The 24,979-nt window shown below is 35.8% G+C and overlaps 1 protein-coding gene across 3 annotated transcripts in view; it reads right to left on the bottom strand.

Moving 5' to 3' along the window:
- The window catches only part of LOC146005398 (uncharacterized), a 55,030-nt gene that overhangs the window by 9,237 nt on the left and 20,814 nt on the right, over positions 1-24,979 (bottom strand). For all 3 annotated transcript variants that reach the window (XM_083144634.1, XM_083144635.1, XM_083144633.1), the window contains exon 4: positions 2,409-2,586. In XM_083144634.1, coding sequence (XP_083000760.1) covers positions 2,409-2,586 — 178 coding nt within the window. The remainder of the gene's footprint in view (positions 1-2,408; positions 2,587-24,979) is intronic.

The following is a 24,979-nucleotide window of genomic DNA, read 5'->3' as shown; positions in this document are numbered from 1 at the left end:
GGATATTGAATTTCCATTTGCCGAAAAATTCTGTAAGTTTTAAGCGACGGAGGTCATGAAACCACTCCTCTTCAATGGTGCAAGTGTGTACAGGAGGTGCCATCTTTAATTGCAACAATGGGGATGAGTGAAATGATGAAACTGATGAAGGGACACTCGCAAAGAACACCCATGCCCAGGCTGGGATTCAAACCAGGGACCCATGGCATTGTAGTGCACTGTACTTCCCAATCTGCCACGGGGATTGGTAGGTAAACTGACAGTAGCCCACTTGCAGACATGTATGAAAAATGATGTGGTAAAGCATTCACAATCTCACACATTCTGTGAAGTTAAAGAAAACTAAGTGGCATTATCATGCACTATCAAACAGGCCTATTATGCTACAACTGGAAGAAACTGCCATCAAATTTGAAAACGAAGAAGCAAATTTGTCAGGGGTTTAGTCGAAGTGATCTGTACCAAAAAAATAGAAAAAAAATATATATTTTACTTCACTTTTGCTAATTGCAAAGATGGAAGGGCAACCAGAAATGCATATGGATAACACACAAGTCCCACAGAGAACTATACTGGCTGAGAGTCCAGATACCAGAGCATCCTTAGTCTGCAAAATGCAGTCCAGGGTGGACTACGTGGAAGGAAGGTTGGCATTTGGGTGTCCCTCAAAAGGGCTCCTCAAACTGATTCTGATACTCAATTTGGTATTTTTGAAATCATAATGAAAAAGTAATAACATTTGTAATTAATTCAATAGAATTTGTTGGTATTGTTGTCCTGTAAAGAAAATTTCACACCAAAACTAAAAGTGTCATGTTACTGATATTTATTGGTTCATTCATAAGTGATGTGTCACTATTCGCTTTGGTGAAATCTTCCTAAGAACCATGATAATACTTTCAAATAACAATATATTTCTCTTGCACAAAGTGCATCTGGGATTCACTCAGCGTCAAATCAATGGGTAGCTGGGAGCAGCCCTTGGGGTGTTGGAGCATGGTGCTGATCACATTGCCTCCAAAATAGCAGTGTCTGAGGATATATGGAGCCCTACACCCACATCCCCTATCTCGGAAGATATTTATAAATAAAAACTTTTAGAAAATATATATGCAGGATACTAAAAATCTCTACCCAAAATTATATTGGTATCAAGTTACATATTGAAAAGAGCATTGACTCCCCAAAAATTATATGGCAAGCACGTTGACCTGGATTCTATTCTCAGGGTGGCTGATATCATTTGAGTATTTTTTAAACAAAACCCCTCCATAAAGCAGCCCTGGAGCTCAACCAGCTTGGAAGATTCGAGTTTGGCTGTGGGAAATCCTGGTTGGTGTAAAGGCAAGTGAAGCTTGGTGCTGATCACATCACCTTCACTATGGTAGCCCCTATGGACATTCACATACATTATCTTTTACGTCGAAATTGGTAAATTTCTTGGTTCACCACATCACTTCGGGGTGAGTCAAAAGTCAGGTTACATAGGAAGTTGACCACTCCAGACCTAGCACCAATGGATTTTTTCGTTTGGAGTCATTTAAAGGTGCTCATCTACTCAGTTAAGATTTAGAACATCCAGCATCTGAAGGAACGCATTGTGCAATGTGCAAACATGATTATGCATTATCTACAAAAGGTTCTGGAGAACTGGAAACGTTGCGTGCATACATCTAACCAGACTTTTGACTCACCCTGTATGTTAGATATTTAAAAAATCTGAATTGGCATATATTTTCTTAGTTTGGTCTTGTTAATACAGCATGGCCACTCTAGCACCATGATGAAATTCAAGTATAATTCCTGGTTTTCAAGTCGAACTTTCCAAAAATTCAAGGGTACGAGCAGATTTTTTTTTCTACTTCAAACTTACTGATTACCGCCTCTCATAACCCACACACACACAAACACAAATATATTAACAGTATAAATGGTCTGTGTTATTCCAATGTATACATATTTAAAATATTTAAGGTGATGAGTTTACATCTGCCATTTCCACATACTTACACTCAAAATACTTTTACAAATACAAGTCATAAACGTTTCGGGATACACTAATGTATGAAAATTGTTAATTGTATAAGAATTTCAAACTGAAATTTACCTAACCATCTTCAAGAGAGCTTATCTTGAAATAATCTCCCGTGTGTCAGATAGAAGTAAACGGGTTGAGAGAGTTCATTTTCTTTTCTATGCACCTTTCTTTTCCTTCATCGATAAAAATAAAATATAAACAAAGAAAAGCGTATCTCAGGTCATTTATAGATATGTATAAATTCGATGGAATTTGCATTAATACAAGTTTCAATTTTTCACATCTACGGAAAAAAATTTACACAATTCCCGGAATGGAAGGAATTCCCAGTGAGTAGCCATCCTGTAATAAGATGTTATAGTATAATTACCATTATCCAATGATTTTAAAAAAGTGTTGTGTTCATCTAGTTTGTCCCAGTGGTCTGTTTGCATCCGAGCTAATCTGGGAATTGGAGGTACAGTCAGGATGGTGATTAAGTCAGTTATCTCATGCAAGAAAATCACAAGCTTCTCCATTCTCCTCTTCATACGATGAAGTTTCTTATTCTGGAAATGAAAAGCAAATAATTGTTTCAATTAACAGAAAAAGTTGCAAATGTCTGAAATATGTGCATTTTACTCTAATAGTGAAATATAAATAAAATTACAACTCAAAACTTCAAACTTTATATCATCATGCAAAATAAAAAGTATGTTGAAACTTGCAAAAAAATGCCTTGAAAAGAATTTCTGGCATATCTTGTTAAGCCTGTACTTTTTGGCAAATTTCTAAATAGTGCATGTCCTATGTACAGGGTGATTGAAAAAAAATGTAATACTATATGTGGAATAGAAAATTTGCTTATAGGAGGAAACTTTGTTGCAATGACACAAACTTATTCGTTATAATTCAATCAAAGTAGTAAACGTAGATAGTGAGTACTACATTTTATATTTCCCATATAGTGTTAACATTCTTTTTGAATCACCCTGTGTGTGTGTGAGCTAAAAATGTCAGAACTGATATTTGCAGTTTAACCTAATGGTGTTAAAATATTCATACATTGAATACTGTAAATGGGCTTACACTTGTTGCATTCTGTTAGACATACAAAAGAATAAACACGGGCTGTAAACTCATGCTAATCTTAATTAATACGAGGAGGAGTCAAATGAAAAACTTAAAAGTGTCCTAAAATGTTTAATATTTACGCAATTGTGATGAGATTTGGTGGTGCTGCTGCTCGTACTTTACTTTCTCTCCAATAGGTGGTAGAAGTGTGTTGGTGACCAGTCGTCGTTGTAGGAGCAGTTTCAAGATGGCCGCACCACTAACAACATGCACCACGGAAGAACAGCGTTCTGTGATCAGATTTTTGACGAGTGAGGGTATTAAACCTATGGATATTCATCGTAAAATGAAGATGCAGTATGGTGAAGCTTGTATCTCACAGCAACAGGTATATGAGTGGAGTAGGAAATTCAGAAGTGTTGCGACATCTGTTGCAGATGCTCCTCGTCCAGGCTAAGAACATTGAGTTGTGATGCCGGAGAATATAGCGGCTGTTGAGGCTATTCTACGGGATAATTGCCAAGTGACTTTGGATGAAATAGCTGCCATTATAGGTATTACACATGGTTCAGCACATAACATCATTCATGACGTGCCCCTGTTTCGTAAAGTGTCGGCCACGTGGTACCATATCATCTGACAGATGAGCTGAAAATGTGACGTGTTGATGCATGTGAGGAACTTTTGCGGCGCTCCAAACAAGAGGGTAAGGACTTTTTAAGGGACTTGCAACAAGAGATGAAACATGGGTCCATTATTACATTCCCGAAACAAAGAAAACAGGCATCTTTCCCTAAACCCAAAACGTTTCATTCCCTAGCATCTGCCAGTAAGGTCATGCTGACCCTTTCTTTGGCCAAAACAGCATTATTCTGGAGCACTACACACCTAAGGGACACACAGTATCTAGTGTTTTGATCTCATGATAAAAACATCTGAAACCTGCAATAAGGTTGCTACGACGATTAACGACTTGCATTTTGAGTGTCTACCCCATCCTCCTTAATTCCCAGATTTAGCCCCAAGTGATTACCACTTGTTCGGACCACTTAAAGAGGCCCTAGGAGGACAGAAGTTCCATTCTGATCGAGGTCAAAGAGATGGTACATACGTGGTTACGCAACCAACCAAAAGACCTTTTTTTCCTGGTCATACAAGCACTTTGTAAACGATGGGAAACTTGCATTCAACGTGGAGGGTATTATGTAGAAAAATGATAACCATTTGTTTCACTTCTGCTGAATGTATATATTTTAACAGCCCTTTAAAGGTTTTTATTTAACTCACCCTCATAATTTGCCGAAAATTTTTCTATTAAATATTAACTCATAAATATACTCAGGATGAATGGGTGCTTCAGTTTTAAAAGAAATATTAATTTTAATTCACTGCAGTTTACAAGGAAAATAAGACATGCACTACACTACATCATCAAGTTATAACTCCAATCCCTGAATTTTACTAAGTTTATTTTAATTTTCATATATTATGTAATTTATAATGCATTATACATGTTAGTATCTCCATATATTTTTTATACGTGGTGGTTCAGATCTGAAATATTGAGTGTAAACATAGCATGTTGTACATTGTAATATCTGAAATTTTGCATAAATACATATAGGCTACCTTTGTATACAATAGACTGATATATTATAACACTATTTAAATATAACTCATTGTCTTTTTAACAATAATTTATGTTGTGTATATTTACTTTAGCGTTGACACGTTTTATGTTTATTTACATTTCTGTAACTTCAAGAACATTTCTTGTCATTAAATCATGTAAACTTACCAACTAAAATCAGAAAATGCAGAAAACTGTAGTTGGGCATTCAGCCGTTCTGTTAAAGTAATCCACCGAGATACTTTATGCTTTTTGTGGTGGCTCTATGTATAGTCTTATCAAGTCTGTTCTAACATAATTACTTCAAGCGATTCACAAGACCTTAACAAACTATTTTAACCTTTTGTAGGTGAGTGGCACCACCACGGGGATTCTGCAAAGGATGAGTAGTAGCTATACCAACTGCCTCTAAGTAGTAACAATTAACATGTCATTTTCAAAACTACACATGATATTTCAGTTCTCTCATTCTTATGAAGACATGACACACTCAAACTACACCACAATATATTCATTGTTGCTATTAGTAATAAAATGCAATTTGAAAGTGTCTTTGTTTTCCTCACAGTATAACATGATACATCTTATCGCCTTATCAAGGAGTCCTGGGTTCAACACCTGATGCAAGCACATATTGGTTCGGATCCCACTTTAAACTGTATGTCCAGTCTGGATTAGCCTTACTGTGCAAAAAGTGGACTTGAAACACCATCTCAACATGATAGATCTTATAAAATGGGGTGCAACTCCTCAACCAGCACTTTTCACTGATATACGGTGTGTTTTAAAAGTCCTGCTGGAGTCTTGCAACTTAACTGTAAAAAAAGTCATATTCCTCATATTTGACATGTTCAACCTCAACTGCTTAAAGCAGGATCTACCATACAGAGAGACAGTGAAAGCAAGCTGTTGTTAGAGTCCATTATTCTAGGAAATTAGTTGCCAATTCAAAAACCAGAAAATTAGATCTTTTACTTTTTATTTTAACAGTGCAAGAGTACATTTATAAAATTGTAACAATGAACAAGTAATTATTTCCCCCTTTTTTATATATCATTAATCAGACAACTATAAGACATACAAGTTAAATTGATAAATAATTAGAGGGCAATGCATTTATAGTGAATGCGGCCATACGACCGAGAATTTTAAGATAGGTTCCTCAATACCCAAACTAATATTAATTTAATAAAAAGTTAGAATAACCAAAACCTAATATAGAACAAATAAATGAACAAATAAACTATAGAATTTAAAGGAACCACAATCTACGTAATCCCCCATCATATCGCCACACTCACCATTCACGTTGATAGTCAGAGCTACACCGCTTTTTCCCCCGTGGCGGATGCCTCAAGTCTTTTCCTCCTCGTGGCTCCGAGCATACCAGCCAATCAAATCCAGGCATGATGTCATGCAATGTTACCAGTACATTTGTGTGCAAAGGGTTATAGTCTATAAAGCTATAAATTTAAAGTAATAGGTTTTTACAACGAAATACATATAGCTTTTCTTTTACAGAGGAAAATTTAAAATTTTGTTCTGCTCCCACTGCTGAATGACGTGTGTGCAGGCCATCACAGGATTACACAATGCAGGAAAAAGCTCAGTGCGTATTACTGCTTCCAGAGTTAAAATCTTGTGTTTTGGTACGAAGGTTCCAAACAACATTTTTAAAAACAAGTCCAGTGGAGACAAGTATCCAGAGATGGTACGAAAAGATCAAGATATGTCATGTGATTCACAACATTCTGAATGAGCATCATCCGAACGCAATTCTCGGATTCAAACGAAGATTGCAAGTGTGTTTGGACATAAATGGTGCCCAGCTGGAGATCTGGCGATGAACCATACCACATGAAATGTTAATTTTAAAGTTTCCTCTGTGTAACAAACAATATTTTGTTGTACCTATTACTTTAAAAGTTATAGGTTTTTAGAATCCTGCAGAACATTTAAAAACACCCTGTATTTCACTCTTACATGTAATAATGGGAACAAAAAAAACACGTTCATAATGTGTGACAATTGGGGTTCCAGCAGGAAATGCCCAATTTTCAATTTTTTTTGACAATTACAAGTTTTGAGAATGTTAAATAATTTCAGTTCTTTTTGGGGAGGACATGGTTAAAATTGTGGGAAGGCCATTCCATGCCCTAAAAGAGTAGGCTTTTCTCGTGCTTCCCTGAACTACTTCCAACATAACTTTGCATTCTTTAAATTATGCACACACAGGAGATCTACTACGTAGAATTTTCAGCGGAAAATGCAGGATGTCGCATACTGTGCCATTGCTCTACCACTGAGCTACCGGGCCAGTCTGGCTTTGCCTGATTTTTCGCTGCAGCTGTTTTACCTGTGTGGTATCGTCTCTTCAACTGTGTGTCTAATTTAGTGTACGAGTTGCGACACAAAAAAAAAGAAAAAAAAGGAGTTGGCAACAATAGTTTTACTGATGTCATGTGACACCCCTAGTCTATCTGTGCTGCAAGTTTGGACTCACCCGGTCTCACCAGTTGGGAGTATTGCATCATTGAGTCAACACCTGCAACCGTGTTCTTCTGAAAAAATGTCTAGTGTGAAAAGTGAACAAGGAATCAACATCAAATTCCTTGTGAAACTTACTTTCAGGGTCATAGGTAAAAGTCCATGACTCATCACAAGTAACAACAGATTCCAATGAACTTGCCTCATTTCTAAGGCATTGTAACATGTCCTCATGCATGTATTTACAACACAGTTTTGGTCATCTGACAGAACTTTTGGTACAACCTTCGCACAAATCTTCCGCATGTTCAATTCCTCTGTTAAAATGCATCGAACAGCTTCCCTATCCAAGTTAACTAACTCAGCCACTGCACAAACACTCAATCTTCGGTCACCATGTATCACTTCAAGAATTCTTGCAATGTTTTGTTCCGTAATCGCAGTTCGTGGGTCATCCACACTGTCCCTTCCCTCTGAAAACTGTTTATGCCATTCAAACATGCGTGTCCTAGATAAAGTATTATCGCCATAAGCCTCACTTAACATTTCTTAAGTTTCACAAGGAATTTGATGTTGGTTCCTTGTTCACTTTTCACACTAGACATTTTTTCAGAAGAACACGGTTGCAGGTGTTCACTCAATGATGCAATACTCCCAACTGGTGAGAATGAGTGAGTCCAAACTTGCAGCACAGATAGACTAGGGGTGTCGCATGACGTCACCAAAACTGTTGTTGGCAACTCCTTTTTGTTTTTCACTTATGCAATCAATCCAGTTTTTTTTGTTTCACACCTCGTAATAGTGGTGCATTTGTGATAGGTATCAGAATTTCAATAGAACAGAAATACAGTCGAATCACAAGTTTACACTCCCAGAATATATACTCATGGTGCTTCTAACACAACACAATGTAGAATCTTCCCCATGTTTTAAGTTTTTCTTAGCTTCATACCCCTGAAACAAATATAATTTAAGTTTTACTGGATATTTCTCAATGATACATAGAATTTTCAGCGAAAAATGCAGGTTCGACCAGGACTTGAACCTGGCTCTCTATGCTGGAAGGAACCAGGCCATGTTGACGTATACAGTGTTTCAAAGGCAACACATCCCATCTTGGTAGCACTAGCAGATACAATTCCAAGCAGGTATAACAGTGGCAGCTAAAATCAGGCTCCGTGGTAGAGTATGGCACGGTATGCCAGAGAGCCAGATGAAAGAAAATTTCTGAGGGGATGTTGTTTGACCCATGTACTTGCCAATTACATGTTGGTCTCATTACAGTTGTGATAGTTTTGAACAAATTAATTATGTAACTTGATTTAAAGTGAAGTGCTTTAAATAACTATGTCCATAAATTCATATCTTTAAATTCAAAAATTTTCTGTTGTTTTTGACATTTATGATAAATTTACCTTTAAGGCGAGGAGGGACAATTTCCCCTTGGTCTTTCTCGCTGGGGAAGCTTCTGATCACTGTTGCCAACTTCGCTTTTTTGAAGCCAGATCTGGCTCTTTCGTGCACTCGTTTGACTGTGAACTGTGGCACCCGCCCTCTGCCCCACCATGATGCCACCACTGGCTCCGGCCCATAAAGACCAACCTTTGCCATGAGTGTACATTTTGCACGTGACGTGATATTCATATATAGGCTGCGTCACCCACCCCCTCTTTCCTCCCCAGGTATTTTTATATATAGCTCTGTGGCTAAGGTGAAGATGACAATATTATTATCCGGGAATCCTTTATTTTTGATTTCATATGAGTGTCAATGGGTGATGCCGCCAAATCTAGGCGGCGAAAACTAAGAAAGAATAAATTGCCATCACTTTAAAGCTAACGGTAATAGCAGAACCCCCACCCCTCTGACAATTAAAATTACCCTAGTAGGCACTTTATGCAGCCTTCGTTAATCTAGCTCCTTGAAAGTCTTCTTTAGCTATATTAATGGTGAAATTTAGCTCTATTATGCACATCAGGTTTGGCAACACTGCCAGGATGGCCGTAGGAGGCAAGGAGAAATGCACTAGGCTTATGGGACCATCATTTTATTCGTTCTATCGGGAATATCAAACATCCGATGACGTAGAAAAGTACATGGACGGAAAAAGGACACGTAGAACTATGTCATAGCAGTAGGAAAAGTCGAAACTCCCATTTGATGAGCCGTAACTTGAAGTTGAAGTTCATGTCCCATAAGGAATACATGGGATTCGGTAAATACTAATTCATCATATTTTTCAAAAATCGTATAAGGCTTAATAATCAACTTAGGAAACCGCTTCCACTTGCCACATGGGGAGAAATTCATACTCTTCATTTCTGGCGGAGATCTTTTTAGTAGCATTGCTCATTCCGACGATATTGGAATAAATGCATGCCTGGTGCGTAATTGTCCCTCTTCGCCTTAAACCAACAGACATATCACAACACCCTTGAAATTGAAAATTCTATACATTTCCTTATTTGTCCTTCAAAGGAATTAAACGCCACAGATTACATTAAAGAACGATTTTGTCATCTACAATCACAAACCAGATTATAAATCTCATACAGTGTGTTTCAAGTTTAACATTACCAGTTTACACCATACAGAAAATTCTATAAATTAATAAATGCAGAAGTCACGGCTAAAATTGAATGCTACTTTTGGTTGAGAAAAACATGTAAGAAATTCAAACAAGTGTTGTTGGCTTACCAGCCAGGTTAAATTGGTGTTAGCTTCCAACATTTCGAGGGCATACATTGCTCTCATCAGGAAATGTAAAAAAAAAAAAAAAAAAAAAAAAATGAGACCAGTATAGGGTCGACTATGATGGGGCAGAACTTGACTTCCTATTGGTTCACTCTGGATCCTGGTGTTCTTATTGGCAGGAACTTTGCTTTTATGGAGGAGTGGGTTCCAGGCATGACTGAGCGGGAGTCCCACATCCCAGTTGAGATTGGTGCATTCCCGTGAAATGGCTATGGCTTCCTTTAGGGTATTCCATGTCAATTCATCTAGGCCATGTCACCCACCATCCCCGATTTTGACGAAATTCAGTATACTTATAGAACTTCTAATGCTGATTACAAAAATGAAAACTTTTTTGAGATTGTTCAAGGAGTTCAGAAGTTATGTGCTTTTTAAAATCTCCATGTACGCCACTTGCCACTTTGAATGACACACATTGGGTTATAAATGATTGTATCTTTTCTCAGGTTTGACACAGACCCTTCAAGCTTGTTTTATTTTTTTTTCAGAATAGTGAAAGCTTTCAATTATAATGTTTCAGATGAGTGTATAAATAAACATGTATTGTATTTTTATATATAGTTTAATGTATTTTTTTAAAAAAATAAATGACTAACTTCAAGAATGAATTTCATACAATGCCCACCCCCCCTTCAGGAGCGTGTGTTCTCCTGAAACATCACAAAGAAAAACTGTTTTCTTATGCTTGTAATAACCGTAAACTACAGGAAAATAATTCTATAATGTAAGCAATGCGTACATACAAGAAAAACAAAAACATTTACAAGTTACATATAGTTTGTGAACCTCCTGGCTCTCGAGAAACAAACAAATAAAGAGTAATTATTGTGATTTTTCAAATGTAGTTAGCAAATAATCCTGGACACTATTTTTATGGGATGGAAAACTTTTTGATTCTATCAACCCAAAGAGAGTTCCCAAGTTACACCCATGAAGATAGTATCTAGTAATATTTACTCTATTGTATTCTATGCATTGTCAAAATTTCATGTTCTATAAATTGATATTGATGCAGTTCACATTTTAGATGGATATTTTGACCATTTCGAACACACTTTACTTCCATTTGTATTGTTAATGTCCACTGGACACAGAATACTTTGTGGCCAGTAGTAGGAAGTTGATAGACCAAGTGGATGCAAGAATTTAATTGCTGCATCTCCTTTTTTCACGTGTACTTTGGAGCAATCCTACAAACAAGTTTTGAGTTGCACACACATGCTACTGCATAACTGTTTACAATTGAATTTCGGAAAGCCACTTCTTCATAACTGTCAAACCATACAGTTATACAAAACATATTTCATCAGCACTTACTATTTTTGCCCTGACTGTTAAACAACCAGTGTTTTGAAGTAACTAGTTACAAGTAACAGTTACTTTTTATTAAGGAATTCTAACTGTAACTAAAGTTCAAATCACAAACCCTGAGACCTTCTCTAAACAAAATCACCTGCATGCAGAAAGCAATCCAAACTCTTAGAAGTAAAATAATCCACACGAAAATCCAGCGTTGTTAAAATAATGGCCAAGTTGTAGTATGGGATACGCTGCCGCAAATGACGTCTCACTTTAAACCCAATGCTCTTTCCTTTTTTTACTTATTGCTTCACCTTTATGGTTAACTCCTTGCACCAGTAATCATTTCCCATAAATCTGGCTTCTTTCTTGCATGTGAATTGAATATATTTTACTTGCATTTTTTAGACAAAATGATATAACATGGTAATGTATATTTCTAAGGTTTGATATAGATAGGCGTGTATTTGAAATTTGTTTGTAAATTTTATGTAAATTGTATCTTATGTAAATCAAATATATAATGGGCATAAACAGCCATATGCAATGCTGTAAGTCCAATAAATATATTGATGATGATGATCAAAACAAGACAAAGAAAGTTCGTAAATTTATTGCGGTTGGAAACTTTGACAAGCATCCTAATAACAATTTTTGTTCCGCCAATTATAGTGCACTTCGTAAAATAACTTGGTGACATGGCAAGGCAAGATAAGTGTGAATATTTTGTAGTAATATGCATTGTAACTTTCAATGAGTTTAGAGATTTGTGTACATAATGATATTTTATAACATTGGTTATTTTCTAAAAATAATCATGTGAACAGCAAGGAAGTAGTGCAACTTAGTAATGTTGCCTGACTTATCCTTAGAAAAATAACATGCCGAGTTCTATGCGTGCGGGAAGGTCTCGGTGTTCTCCGAGCTTGTTTCCAAAACACCAGCAAGGACAGCCTTTGAAAAGGGGTGAGAAACAGATTCTACTCAATATTTATGTAACGTTCTGTCAGTGGTATCCTGAGAAACCAGTAAATGAAGTGGTTAAGTTGGTATCGCAGTGCAGTGGTGTGTCAGTGTCTGCAGTTTTAAGGGTTATGAAAGAGAGAATGACCAAGAGAGTAACAATGTATGCGGCTGCATATTCGTCTGATGTTTTGAGAGCGGGTTCTCACATTCAGAGGCTCTTATATAAAATGAATAGGTGCGGTGAACTATGAGTGTAACAGCAGATGATTGCGGTCATGGATCAGCTGACGCGGAGTGATACATCGAATCGGTGAGACCGTTTGTTTACAGAAGGTCTCAGGGTTGGTGATTTACACTATAGCTATTTTTAAAAGTAAATAACTCTAACGTTAACAATGGTAACACTTTATGTATGAGGGTACAACCAACGAAATGTATTCCTCGCCTCAGATATAGATAAAATTTTGCACAATAGCTAGCACATTGCGACTCTAATGCCAAGTCAGTTGCCACCTCATTCTTAATGCTACAATCCTATATAAGAATGTTTCAAGTTTGATAATCTCAAAATAATTTAACAGATGAACTATGTAGCTACCCAAAACATATTCACAAATAAAACAGTATTTATCTTTTAAAGAATAATATATTCGTCACAAATTATAAATATTATTGTTATTGCATGGCCACGCCTACGTGTAATTTCACAATAATTTTACAAGTACGTCACAAAAGTACCAATATTACAAGAGTTGACAATATTGAAGTTTCGTAAATATTGATGGTACGCTTAAATGGCCATATTTTGTAGTATTCAAAGGATCTGTATTCTTAAGTTAAACTTGTTCCTCTAGTTGTAGTGACTGTTTAAAGTTTTCAACAGGTCACCAGATGATTTCAGCCTCCCTTACCTGGAGCTGGCTATAAAACACTTATCTGTCCGGTGTATGAAGATCACTCATACACCACCACTTGTCTGTAGATTCCAGAGTATGAAATGATATAAAACTTGCTTGAGAATCACTATTTCTGTTTTTGATCCATTATTGAAGCTAATTTGGACTTATGTTGGCCAAATTTCTAAATTTATGGCCCTGACGCTACTCTGCACATCTTTTAGCAGACATTTTTTTTACACGAAGCCACGAACCCGGTATCCTTCACTTTCAAGTTGTGATATGGACACACAGACTATTGAATCATTACTTTTTTCTACATCACGAATGTACCTTTTAATAGAAACTGCTGTAAACTTATTTTACAAGTTCAAATATGTAATAAAATTATGTTTCATACAATTTTAAGACATTTTTCTATTATTTACTAACCCAATTGAATATATTTTGTATGTTTATTGTCCTTATATTATTGCGATATTTTCGATCTTTGTACAAAGTGATTTGGCAACACTGCAAAATAGCCACGAACTAACAACAATCACAATTATGCATTTTTCTTTGACGAATTTCATCGAAATGTTAAATTAACTTAATTGTGCCCTTTTTCATTGCAAATGTATGGAAAACCTTGTGGAACAAATGTGAGTACTAATTAGCAAAGAATGATTACAAAATACAAGATTTACTGCTACAAAATTTCCCGTTGTTTGCAATGCTTGCAATGGAACATGAAAATAAATAAAATACGTGCCAATATTTTAATTTTGAATAACTTTTTAAATATAACTCAGATAATGATGACATTTCAGAATCTGTGTTTATTTATTATGGGGAATGCAATGAAATAAAAGCCCCCACTGAAAAATGGAAGATTTAACTTTCCAATCTTAGCATATTTAATGCCCATATAACAGTGCATCTGAATGGACTTGTTATAATAGAGGAAGAACTAAATTTGACAATTCTATTCCCAACTATAAAAAAAAATGTGCCTTCTCTGGATGCTACGTAAAAGGATTTTCTTGAAATTGCTGGAAAAAAAAACTCTCGCTTGTTGCATGCTAGATTTAGAACATCCACGGTTTACTTAAATTCATTTCTAATTGTATGTGAAAACTTCCGTGTTTTTGGTGGACTGCTGCATTCGTTTGGAATGTGGTTGTTGATCTAGCAAAAAGTCATTGTCGAGGGAGTGGATCTTTGGATCTTGTTTAACTTGGAATGGAGGAGAAAGAGATAGGTGCAAGTGGAATCAATGACACCATATTCAAAATACTGTGGTCAGCATACAAATTATTTCTTAATTAAAATCGTTCAAGCAAAGTTGACTCTGTTCCATAATTTACTTGCAGTAATAATGTAAATATGAGATGAAGGCATATTATGTACTACAAACATATGTAAGTAAAACATGCAAGTCTTCATGATCATTGATTGTGTAATTTTTACACAAATCAATGTCATTAACTGTACGTTACTTTTACAATAACTATAAAGTAACTCACAGTTACTTTCAAAGTATCAGTAACTGTAACTCAGTTACTTTTTAAATGAGTAACAGTAACTCTGTTACTTGTAAAAAGTAACTTATCGAACACTGTAAATAACATGTAAGATCAAAATAGTGCATACTTAATCTTCCTGGTACTGTTGTAGTACTTTGTAATCGCTGACACATTGTATTGTGGGTTGTTGTTATTTCACCTGCAACTGTCCCCACTGTGGAGCAGTTTGTTGCAATATTTTAAATAAAAATAACTTTTCAAATGTTACTTATCACATTAGTATATTAACCAATTTCTACAATCACTATAGTTACGAATAACAAACAAAATAACATCAAAATTGAACAGAGTAGCACAACAGAATTTTCTTCATTCTTTTCAGATTATGCTCACAACTAAATAACAAAATATAATTGTAAAATGTCTTTGAATTAAAGAACTGTTGCAATAGCCTCGTCCTCCGGTTGAAAACCTTGACATCATACTTTGATGTAGAAATACGTATATTTTTCAAACGTAACAGCTTCAATGTATCATCTTCACTTCTTCTTTGGCAGCAATCTTATTCCTTTCACATCTTCTTTACAGCCATCTTCAGTAGATTTCTTCTTTACTGGAATCTCATTACCATTACTATTTCATAACCATCTTATGTCCATTTAAAAAGGTTTTATTCTTAACGAGTGCACTTCTTCCGTTTGAAACTATATGTGCAAATGAAGCTCTTCAATAAAAATGCGAACCACATTACATTCAACTTACATTATATATATATATTCCTTCTTATCATTGATCAACAGAACAGAGATAATAAATTCATGCTGGTTTACACATGATAATAAAATACATAATGCAAACAACTGAACTCGTTTTTGCACAAAATTACAACAAATTCAACCCTTATGTACAATTAAAACATAAATCAGTATTTCTTAACAACTCCTTTCTTTTCTCCTCCGAACAATTTTGTTCCCTTTCCATCTAGAGAAACTACAGTCGCACAATTGTTTCTTACTTCTATTACCAAGAATGGGCCAATAAACAAATCGTACAATTTGTAGATAGTTTTGTTTAAAGCAGAGCTCTTAGCATGATTTTTAATCATGATTAAATCTCCTTTGACAATATTTTTAGTACCAGAGCTTGTTTGAACACCTTTAGAATTTCTTCGATGTTTAAGTTTTTCTTTTAGCTCCAAGTATTTTGCCTTCCAGGATAATTCTTCAATATTCTCAGGCCAATCGACAATATTAGTTATATTATCTTTAACTTGATCGTGTAAAAATAGTTCCGCAGGTGTAAAACCAATAGATTCAGAATATGAATTGTTCAACAATTTGACAACGTTTGTCAAACATTTAGCCCAAGATTTATGATTATCCTTGCAAAATAACCTCAGTAAATGCACAATCTCTTTATTGTGGCGTTCAATTGGATTAGCGTGTGGTGAATATGGCAAAGTAAAAATATGCTTGATGTTCTTGGAGGTAATAAAACTTTGCCACTCCTTAGATTTAAATTGTGAACCATTATCACTTAATATAATTAGACATGCAGGATAATGATGAAAATACGATTGGTTTAGTTTATTGATAATTTCCATAGATGAAGCTTTACGCAAAGGATAAACCATAATAAACTTACTTGCAAGATCCACTATACTTAGTATATATTGATAACCTTGAGAAGCTGGTAACGGACCAATCAAATCTAATGAAAGGAATTGATGTATTTTAGGAGTTAATATGTGAAGATCTTCTCGTGTGATACGTTGCACTCTCAGCTTTGACTTGGCACATTCAAGACAATTTCTCAGATATAATTTAATGCTGGCTTTCATGTTTGGCCAAAAGAAAAATTTTGAACACTTTCTGAAGGTTTTTGAATAACCAAAATGTCCACATAAATCATGATGATCATACAGTACCTTTTCCACAGCTTTTTTAGGTACAAATATTCTCCAGTGTTCAGACGCAATAGATTTATAGAATAAGATATCTTCATGCATTCTAAAATGTCCTCTGATTTCGAACTTAGAATCTCCTTTGTTTATCGCAATTCTTAACATTTGACACTGCTCATCGTTCTGTTGAGATTGTACCCAATATTGTGGAGTATCTTGGGATAGGAGATCGATATTTGTATTATTAACGTAGAGTTTCGATGTGAATAAATCTCCCTGTGCCCTTGCAGGATATCTGCTTAAGGCATCAGCCACAATATTGGTAGAACCTTGAATATGTTCAACAGTAAAATCAAAACTTTGAAGTTTTAATGCCCAGCGGTTTAGTCTTGGGTTTAAACTTCTAGCCGACTGCAGCCATGAAAGTGACTGATGGTCACAATGAATAACAAATGTTCTTCCACTAAGATAAACACTAAGCTTTTCTACTGAAAAGAGGATAGCAAGACATTCAATCTCATGAGTTGAATACGTTAATTCTGTACCACGCAATACTCTACTAACATATTGTATTACTAGCGTTTCATCTTCATCTGATAACTGCCATAAAACTCCTCCAATTCCAACTTTGCTTCCATCAGTGTTAAGATGGAAAATTTTACTAAAATCCGGTTGAGCTAATACATCAGGAGATGTAACTAGCTGTTTCAAATCATTAAAAGCTTGGTGATGATTCTCCTTCCAGTCCCACTTGTTATTTGATTTTAGTAAATCATACAAAGGAGCAGTATCATTGCAAATTTGTGAACAAATTTTCTCATCCAATTTACTATTCCTAAAAATTTCCTTAGAGCCTTCTTGTTTTGAACTGGAAAAATCCATGATTGCTTGGTTCCTTTCAGGATCAATATGAATGGTTTCTCCAGAAATCACATGGCCTAGGAAATGTATTTCAGTTTGGAAGAACTTGCATTTCGACAATTTAATAGACATATTAGCTGTCTTCAGAGTTGATAAAACATAACGTAAATGTTCTAAGTGGTTTTGAATTGATGGAGAGAAAATTAAAATATCATCAATATAAACAATCAGGAAAGAATTTGTATGATTGCCAAATATTTTATGCATTCTATCAACGAACACACTCACGGCACTTTTGATTCCAAAAGGCAAAAAATGGAACTCCATCAAAATACCTCTATAAGAAAATGCCGTAAACTTAAACGACCTTGATGTCAAAGGAATCTGAAAATAACCGCAACTAAGGTCAATAGATGTGAAGTATTTTGTTCCCTTCAATCTTTGTAGTAATTCCGAGATAGGCTCTACCTGTGTCATCGGAGAAATTACGTGTTGGTTTAATTTACGGAAGTCGACCACTGGTCTCCATAAACCTCCCGCCTTTGGGACTATGTGGAGTGGGTTCCTATAGGGAGATGTGCTTTCTTGTATGACGCCCCACTGTTTCCATTTTTGTAACTCTCTCTTTCCATATCATCCCGTCTAGCATAAGGAACCGGGTAAGTGGGTGCTATTATTGGAACATCAGTATCCAATTGTATATCGTAAGCTTCCACATTTGCTTTTTTAGGTCTGTCAGAAAATAAAACTTGGTATTCAAGAAGAAGATGAAATAACTGATCCAAACAATCAGATGGAAGAGTATTGTTCATGTACGCTGCACGCCGAATATCTTCCTCCGAAGCGATGTCAGATGTTCCTTCAATTTGTGAAGTGGTTGGAATTGGTAATTTGCAAGAACGTACTATTCCCTTCATTGACGGAAGACTTTCTTCAGATTGCACTAAAAACGGAGTAATTATTTCCTGACCTAATGAATTCGAAAGCATGACGGTTGCGTTGCTGTAATTTATAATTGCCTTATATTGCCACAAAAATGGCGAACCCAAAATTAAATCAGCGTGTAACTGTTTGACAATATACAGTCCCATGTGGAAAAACTCATTTGCTATTTGAACTGTTACATATTTGAAACCCATTACCTTTATACGTTGATCTCCTGCAAAGCAAGCCAATTGTATTCCTTCTAATTGTTCCAATTTTGCTCCTGGTATAATTGAACTTAGGATTGTCCAGATTTTATAATCTAATAAATTACACTGACTTCCAGTATCAATTAAACAATTTAAAGACAGATCTGCAATTTTACCTTGATTCTCAATTTTTGGTATTGGAGTACCGTTTTCTGACATAATCCACTCTGGTTCAGAATCGTACCATTCTAATAAAAATGCTACAGATAAAACTTTATCTCTGGTAACGCCTAAAGATTTAATTTTATTATAATCCTTCAGACATTCCTTAACATGTACTAAATAAGGGTTATTAACTCTACCATCCAACTCCTTTGCATTTATTTGTGGCAAGGTAAATCGGAGCATATCACCCTGCCTTAGTTGTTTAAGTAGTTAGAAGAATGTGCACTTGTGGTAGTAGTAGCAGTCGGAGTTAGGTGTTCCATATTTGCAGAATTATGCTGCAAGTTGGTGCTGCCTACTGTAACACTATTTTCCTGTGAACTATGAGATGCATTACCATACTCTATTGGTTGTTCATTGTAATTTCCAGTTCTACTATATCTTCTGTTATCAGATATTGGGGTATTGCCAAGTCTGAAATTCGAATTATTTACGTTATTATTAATTCTTTCAGACCTTACAAACTGCCTTCTTGAGGGATTGCGTTCAAATCTTCTGGGAGATGGGCGATGATTTACATTGATTCCTGCATTTTCGGTCTGTGTTGTAGAATCATAAGAATTCCGCTCCACATTTACTTGCCTGACGAAGTATTTTGGTCTGTCGAAACTTCTCTTCTTATTAGCCTTGTCATCAGAATCTGTATTATCACCGGGCAAAGATAAACTTTTAATCTCTTCGCTCGAATACAAATCAATAGTCCTTAATTTCTGCTTCAGTTGCTTAAGATCTGTAATGTTATGGCAGTTCACATTCTTTGAAATTGACTCAGGTAGCTGTTTCAAAATCATCCGTATTACTTCAACTTTGTTTGGAGTTTCCACAAGGTTACAATAAACAGAGTACGTTTTTAAAGCGTATGCTTCCAATGACAAACCTGAAGCTGGGTTGTATTTTCTTGATCGTAACAATGTCAACTGACTTTCTAATAACTCATTAGATGCAAACTGATCAAGAAATTTATGTACAAAGTCCTCATAAGAAATGAAACTCTTCTTTTCACTGTTGAACCAGTAAGCGCCTACATTATAAAAACACTTACGAATTATACATAATTTATACTTGGGAGGAACACAAATTATGTTTAACATTGTAGTTAGTTGTTCGATGAATTCTCTAGCAGACTGTTTTGAAACATCTCCTCCAAAACGTGGCAATTGACTGAGTTCGCTAACTCGTGAAAATCTATTAGAGCATGTATCAGACTGATTATAAGAATTCCATGTAGAATCATTATTCAGCCACATCGGGTTATAAGTACAGTTTGTTCTAGTACAAGGACTATGATTTACATTTATGTCATCAGGAAACTGATCATGGATTAAGGAATAACATGTACTTTGACGTTGGCAACCACATACTGAAGTTTCAAGATCTGTGAAATTGTCTTTATTATCACAAGCAACATAAGTTCTAGAAGGTATGGAATTTCTGTTAGATGTAGAACAAATTTGCTTTGATGTGTGTGTAGCACATAAAGAACTGGGTGCGTTATTTTCAGTATCACAAGTATGTACGTGCTTATTATCATACAGTAAAGAGTTGTTCAACGAAGAAAGACATGAATTGTTATTGAGTGAACATGTACAATGGATTTTGTCAACAGTAGGATTGCTATTACTAAATTCAGTATTATCTAAAACACAATGCCGCAATGCATATGTATTCTTGCCTTGTGAAGTGGAAGCTTTAGCAAATTTATTTCTACTTTTATTGTGAGCAGATTTGGCCTTGCACAATTTGGTTACATTTTCCTTTGCAGAATTCACTTCAGCATCAGATGTATCATAGCCCAGAAGAACCTGTATGAAATGTTTCGCATTTATTGTGTTCACTAAAAACAACATGCTTTAATTTAGAATTTAATCTTATATCAGTTTGGCATGCTATGTGCCTATGTTCATTAATAAGTGCATCAACATTACTTAATTCTTTATCTGGTTATAGAACGTCTCTAACCATACTAGTACAAATAACATCGCTTTGCTCTAAGTTAATGCATTTCTCATTTAAATCCTTAAGCATAGAATCAAATTCTTGCAACTTTACCTGCGTAGTATTCATATTTGTTTGTAGTGTACTTATAGAAGTTTCATGTTGGCACAACTGGTTTGATAAGTGTTGTTTTAACTCATCATCACGATGGTCTAGTTTTGATTCAAGATCACTGACTTTCGCATTTAATAAAGTTACTTCATCATTTATACGTTCATTTAGTAACCTATTAGCTGACTGACAAGAATCAGAAACCTGCTGCAACTTATTTTCTACATGTTGGAGCCCTTTGTTCAGTTTTTCAGTACTTTGCTTCAACCTAACCAATTTTGTGCCCCAAACTTCACAGTTTGTTTGTAAACTTTCGCGCAGCGTTTCAGCGTTCTGATCAAGTCTATCTTGTAACCTATTCTCCAAAGCTTCAGTGTTCTGAAGTAACCTATTCTCCAGCATTTCGGTATTCTGGAGCAACTTCTCTTGCAACCTATTCTCCAGAGCTTCAGTATTCTGAAGTAACCTATTTTCCAAAGCTTCAGTGTTCTGAAGTAACCTATTCTCCAGAGCTTCAGTATTCTGAGGTAACCTATTTTCCAAAGCTTCAGTGTTCTGAAGTAACCTATTCTCCAGTGTTTCGGTATTCTGGAGCAACTTGTCTTGCAACCTATTCTCCAGAGCTTCAGTATTCTGAAGTAACCTATTCTCCAGCGTTTCGGTATTCTGGAGCAACTTGTCTTGCAACCTATTCTCATGTTGGGCCAAACTCAAGTGAAAAGCAGATAAAATTTGGTCAATATTGGGATTTACAGTATCCAAGTATGATTTTAGAGTGAATGGATTGAATTCTGGCTTGCATGCCTTACAGTAATAGTCTTCTTTCATAGAGCTGAATATTACCCAGTGAATAACTGTAAGACCCCTACAATTTACGTGTTCCCATTTCTTGTATGACGTGCATTCAATCATGCGAGTGTCAGAAAATCTGTCCTTACAACAGAGTAAATCCTCCATTTCCTTACCAGAATTGTCCTCTTCGTTGCTTACTTCAGCAACATCACTGAGATCCGGTTGAAGGCACACGCTACTTCGCAGCACATAAGTCACTTCTCTTTTCTTCATTATAGTATTATCAGTTCAGTTCTTATCAACTCACAATTTTCAAATCCTGGCTCTAGGTCGCCAATTTATTGCAACTGTCCCCACTGTGGAGCAGTTTGTTGCAATATTTTAAATAAAAATAACTTTTCAAATGTTACTTATCACATTAGTATATTAACCAATTTCTACAATCACTATAGTTACGAATAACAAACAAAATAACAGCACAACAGAATTTTCTTCATTCTTTTCAGATTATGCTCACAACTAAATAACAAAATATAATTGTAAAATGTCTTTGAATTAAAGAACTGTTGCACACCTTACGTGATTAATAAGAAATTTATGCCTTGAATACTATTCCTAACGAGGGCCTCCCCGATGGCACAGTGGTTGTGTCGTCGCCTTGTAATCAAGGGGTCCTGGGTTCGATACCCGGTGGAGGCACACAGTGGTCCGGATCCCACTTTAAAAGCTGTAGGTCCAGTCTCGATTTGCCTTACTGTGTATAAAGTGGACTTAAAACACCAAATCAATCAATCAACTATTTCTATGGAATTAGTACATCATTGCCGCACTTGTTACTTGATACTGTAGAAGATTTTACAAGTCTTTTAACTGTTCCAACCACCCTGTCACAAGGAGATTTTATGTGGTATGTGGCAAAAAGGTTCCATTTGGAAGAACTTCAATCAGCACAAATGTGTATTAATTCTTACTTCATACAACATATCCCCATGAAGAGTAGCCAAGAAAAGAACTTGAGATAAAATGCATGAAAATAATGTTCTCGAAGATAAACTTGGGAATGCTAATTTCTAATTTCTAAAAAATTGAACCGTTGAAACTAACTTAGATACAGTGGAATCTCGATTTTATGATATTCAGGGAACCAAGTTGAAAAAAACTTAAAATGCGGGAAATTGTAAAACAGAGGAAAATTTCTTAGCAATTTGCTATGTTGGGACACCAAGATTGAATGTAAAATGCAGGAAAATGTAAAATTGAGGAACTTAAAATCGTGGTACCACTGTAATTATTATTTATAAATTGTAATTAATCTATAAATTTGGGAGGTGGTCAGCGCTTCCCTTTGCACCCGCCAGTATATGCCTATGATTACCTTCAAAAATAGTGAACAGAAATTTTGAATATTATCCTGAAAACATACTTGGGTCATTCCATGTCAAGTGAACCAATTAAAAACACCTGACCATCTCTAATTTTATTCATACTTAATTGTCATGAAGTACCACCTAAGGTAGGAAAAACTGAAAAATTACAGATTTTTATCTGTTTTACTTTTCTAGTTAGAGCCCTATAAAGTATGAAAAATACCACAATTTGCTGCACACATGCCATCACAAAAAAGTAATAAATCAAGCAAGAATTGACGTAGAAGATTGGGATAAAAAACCAAATTTTTACTACGAGGGTCACTATTTATATTTTGAGCCTAACAATGAAAAAACAGGAATTTGGCATTGAAAACTGATTTATTGTTTTTTGAAGTATTCTCCTTTATGGTCAATACACTTTTGCATTCGTTCGAACCATTTGTCAAAGCAGTTTTTCCAATCTTCTTGAGACACCTCCATAATATGGTTTTTGAACGCATCAACGGCGTCTTCCGCCGACGAAAATCGTTGTCCACGCAATTCATTCTTGACATTTGGGAACAAGAAGAAGTCATTGGGTGCCAAATCAGGACTGTACGGCAGATGACCCATCAATTCGATTTTTTGACTGTTCATAAAGTCGGTTGTTAGACGAGATGTGTGACAGCTGGCATTGTCTTGATGAAGAATGATCCGACGGTGTTTGTTTGTTTTTCGTATTTGACCGAAGACCTCTGGCAAACAAATTGTTGTGTACCATTCAGAGTTGACCGTTCTACGTTCCTCTAAAGGCAAAGTTGCCACATGACCAGTTTTCCCGAAAAAACAGGCGACCATTTGTTTCGATGTGCTTCGAGCGCGAACAACTTTTGTTGGATTGGGTTCATCTTGAAACACCCATACAGTCGACTGCTGTTTACGTTCCGGCTCATATGCATATATCCATAATTCGTCACCTGTTACAATCTTATATACGTCTTTTGAAGCACCACGATTGTATTTATTGAGCATCTGTTTGCACCAATTGACGCGAGCGTCTTTTTGAGTATTTGTCAAATTGTGTGGGATCCAACGAGAACATACCTTTCTCACAGCTAAATGATCATGTAATATTTTATATATGCTGGTGGAACTAATGCCTATGGTTGCCTCAATCTCACAGTATGTCACATGACGATCTTGCAGTATTAGGTTTTGTACAGCATCAATGTTTTCTTGAACAACAACTGATTTTGGACGACCTTCGCGAATCTCGTCGGTGAGCGAATGGCGGCCACGATTAAATTCGTTATTACAGCGTTTCACAGTGGCAAAGGATGGGGCTTCATCGCCAAATGTGGAAGTAAGTTGATCGGTGCACTCTTGTCTTGATAATCCACGTCGAAAATCGTAAAAAATCATCGCACGAAAATGTTCACGAGTTAATTCCATTTTATTGTTGTCGCGCAATCTCCAAGGCAACATAAACAACACAAATGAAGCTATTGACAAAACATTTGAAGTACGTTATGGTCAATAATGCCAGACGATTCCGTGCAAACGTCAAATCGCGCCTAACTTCAATCAGTGTTGCCAAGGCTCAAAATATAAATAGTGGCCCTCGTAGCTTTAATTAGATATATCACACGACTACTTTTCAATTTTTTTTCATTTCACGGTCATTCAAACTTTTTTTGAAAATCGATTTTTTTCAAAAACCTATATTTTGAAAATTTCTAAAAAGTACACATAGAAACATACATATTTCAACATCATAGAGCCGCTGCAGGCTTGCCCTTCCTGCAAGTCTTTTCGCAGTAGCACCCAGACCATCACACACTCCTTTCCCATGAACTGTAGCATAAAAATGGCACTCTGCTGCTACTCCACGGCAACAGTGTCATGCTGCAGACATTCAGAGATACATACAATACTTTTGAAGTTTAGATCATTGTAATCCTTGTAGTAGACTGCTATTGGAAAAATGGTTGCTTGCTCATTGTTCCAATGGAAAGACTGAGCCTCATCTTGTACTACAA

Source organism: Lepisma saccharinum, chromosome 23 (assembly GCF_977018435.1).
Source record: "Lepisma saccharinum chromosome 23, izLepSacc3.1, whole genome shotgun sequence".
Taxonomy (NCBI): domain Eukaryota; kingdom Metazoa; phylum Arthropoda; class Insecta; order Zygentoma; family Lepismatidae; genus Lepisma; species Lepisma saccharinum.
Note: the sequence above shows the minus strand (reverse complement) of the source record. Positions and strands in the feature narration are given on the sequence as shown.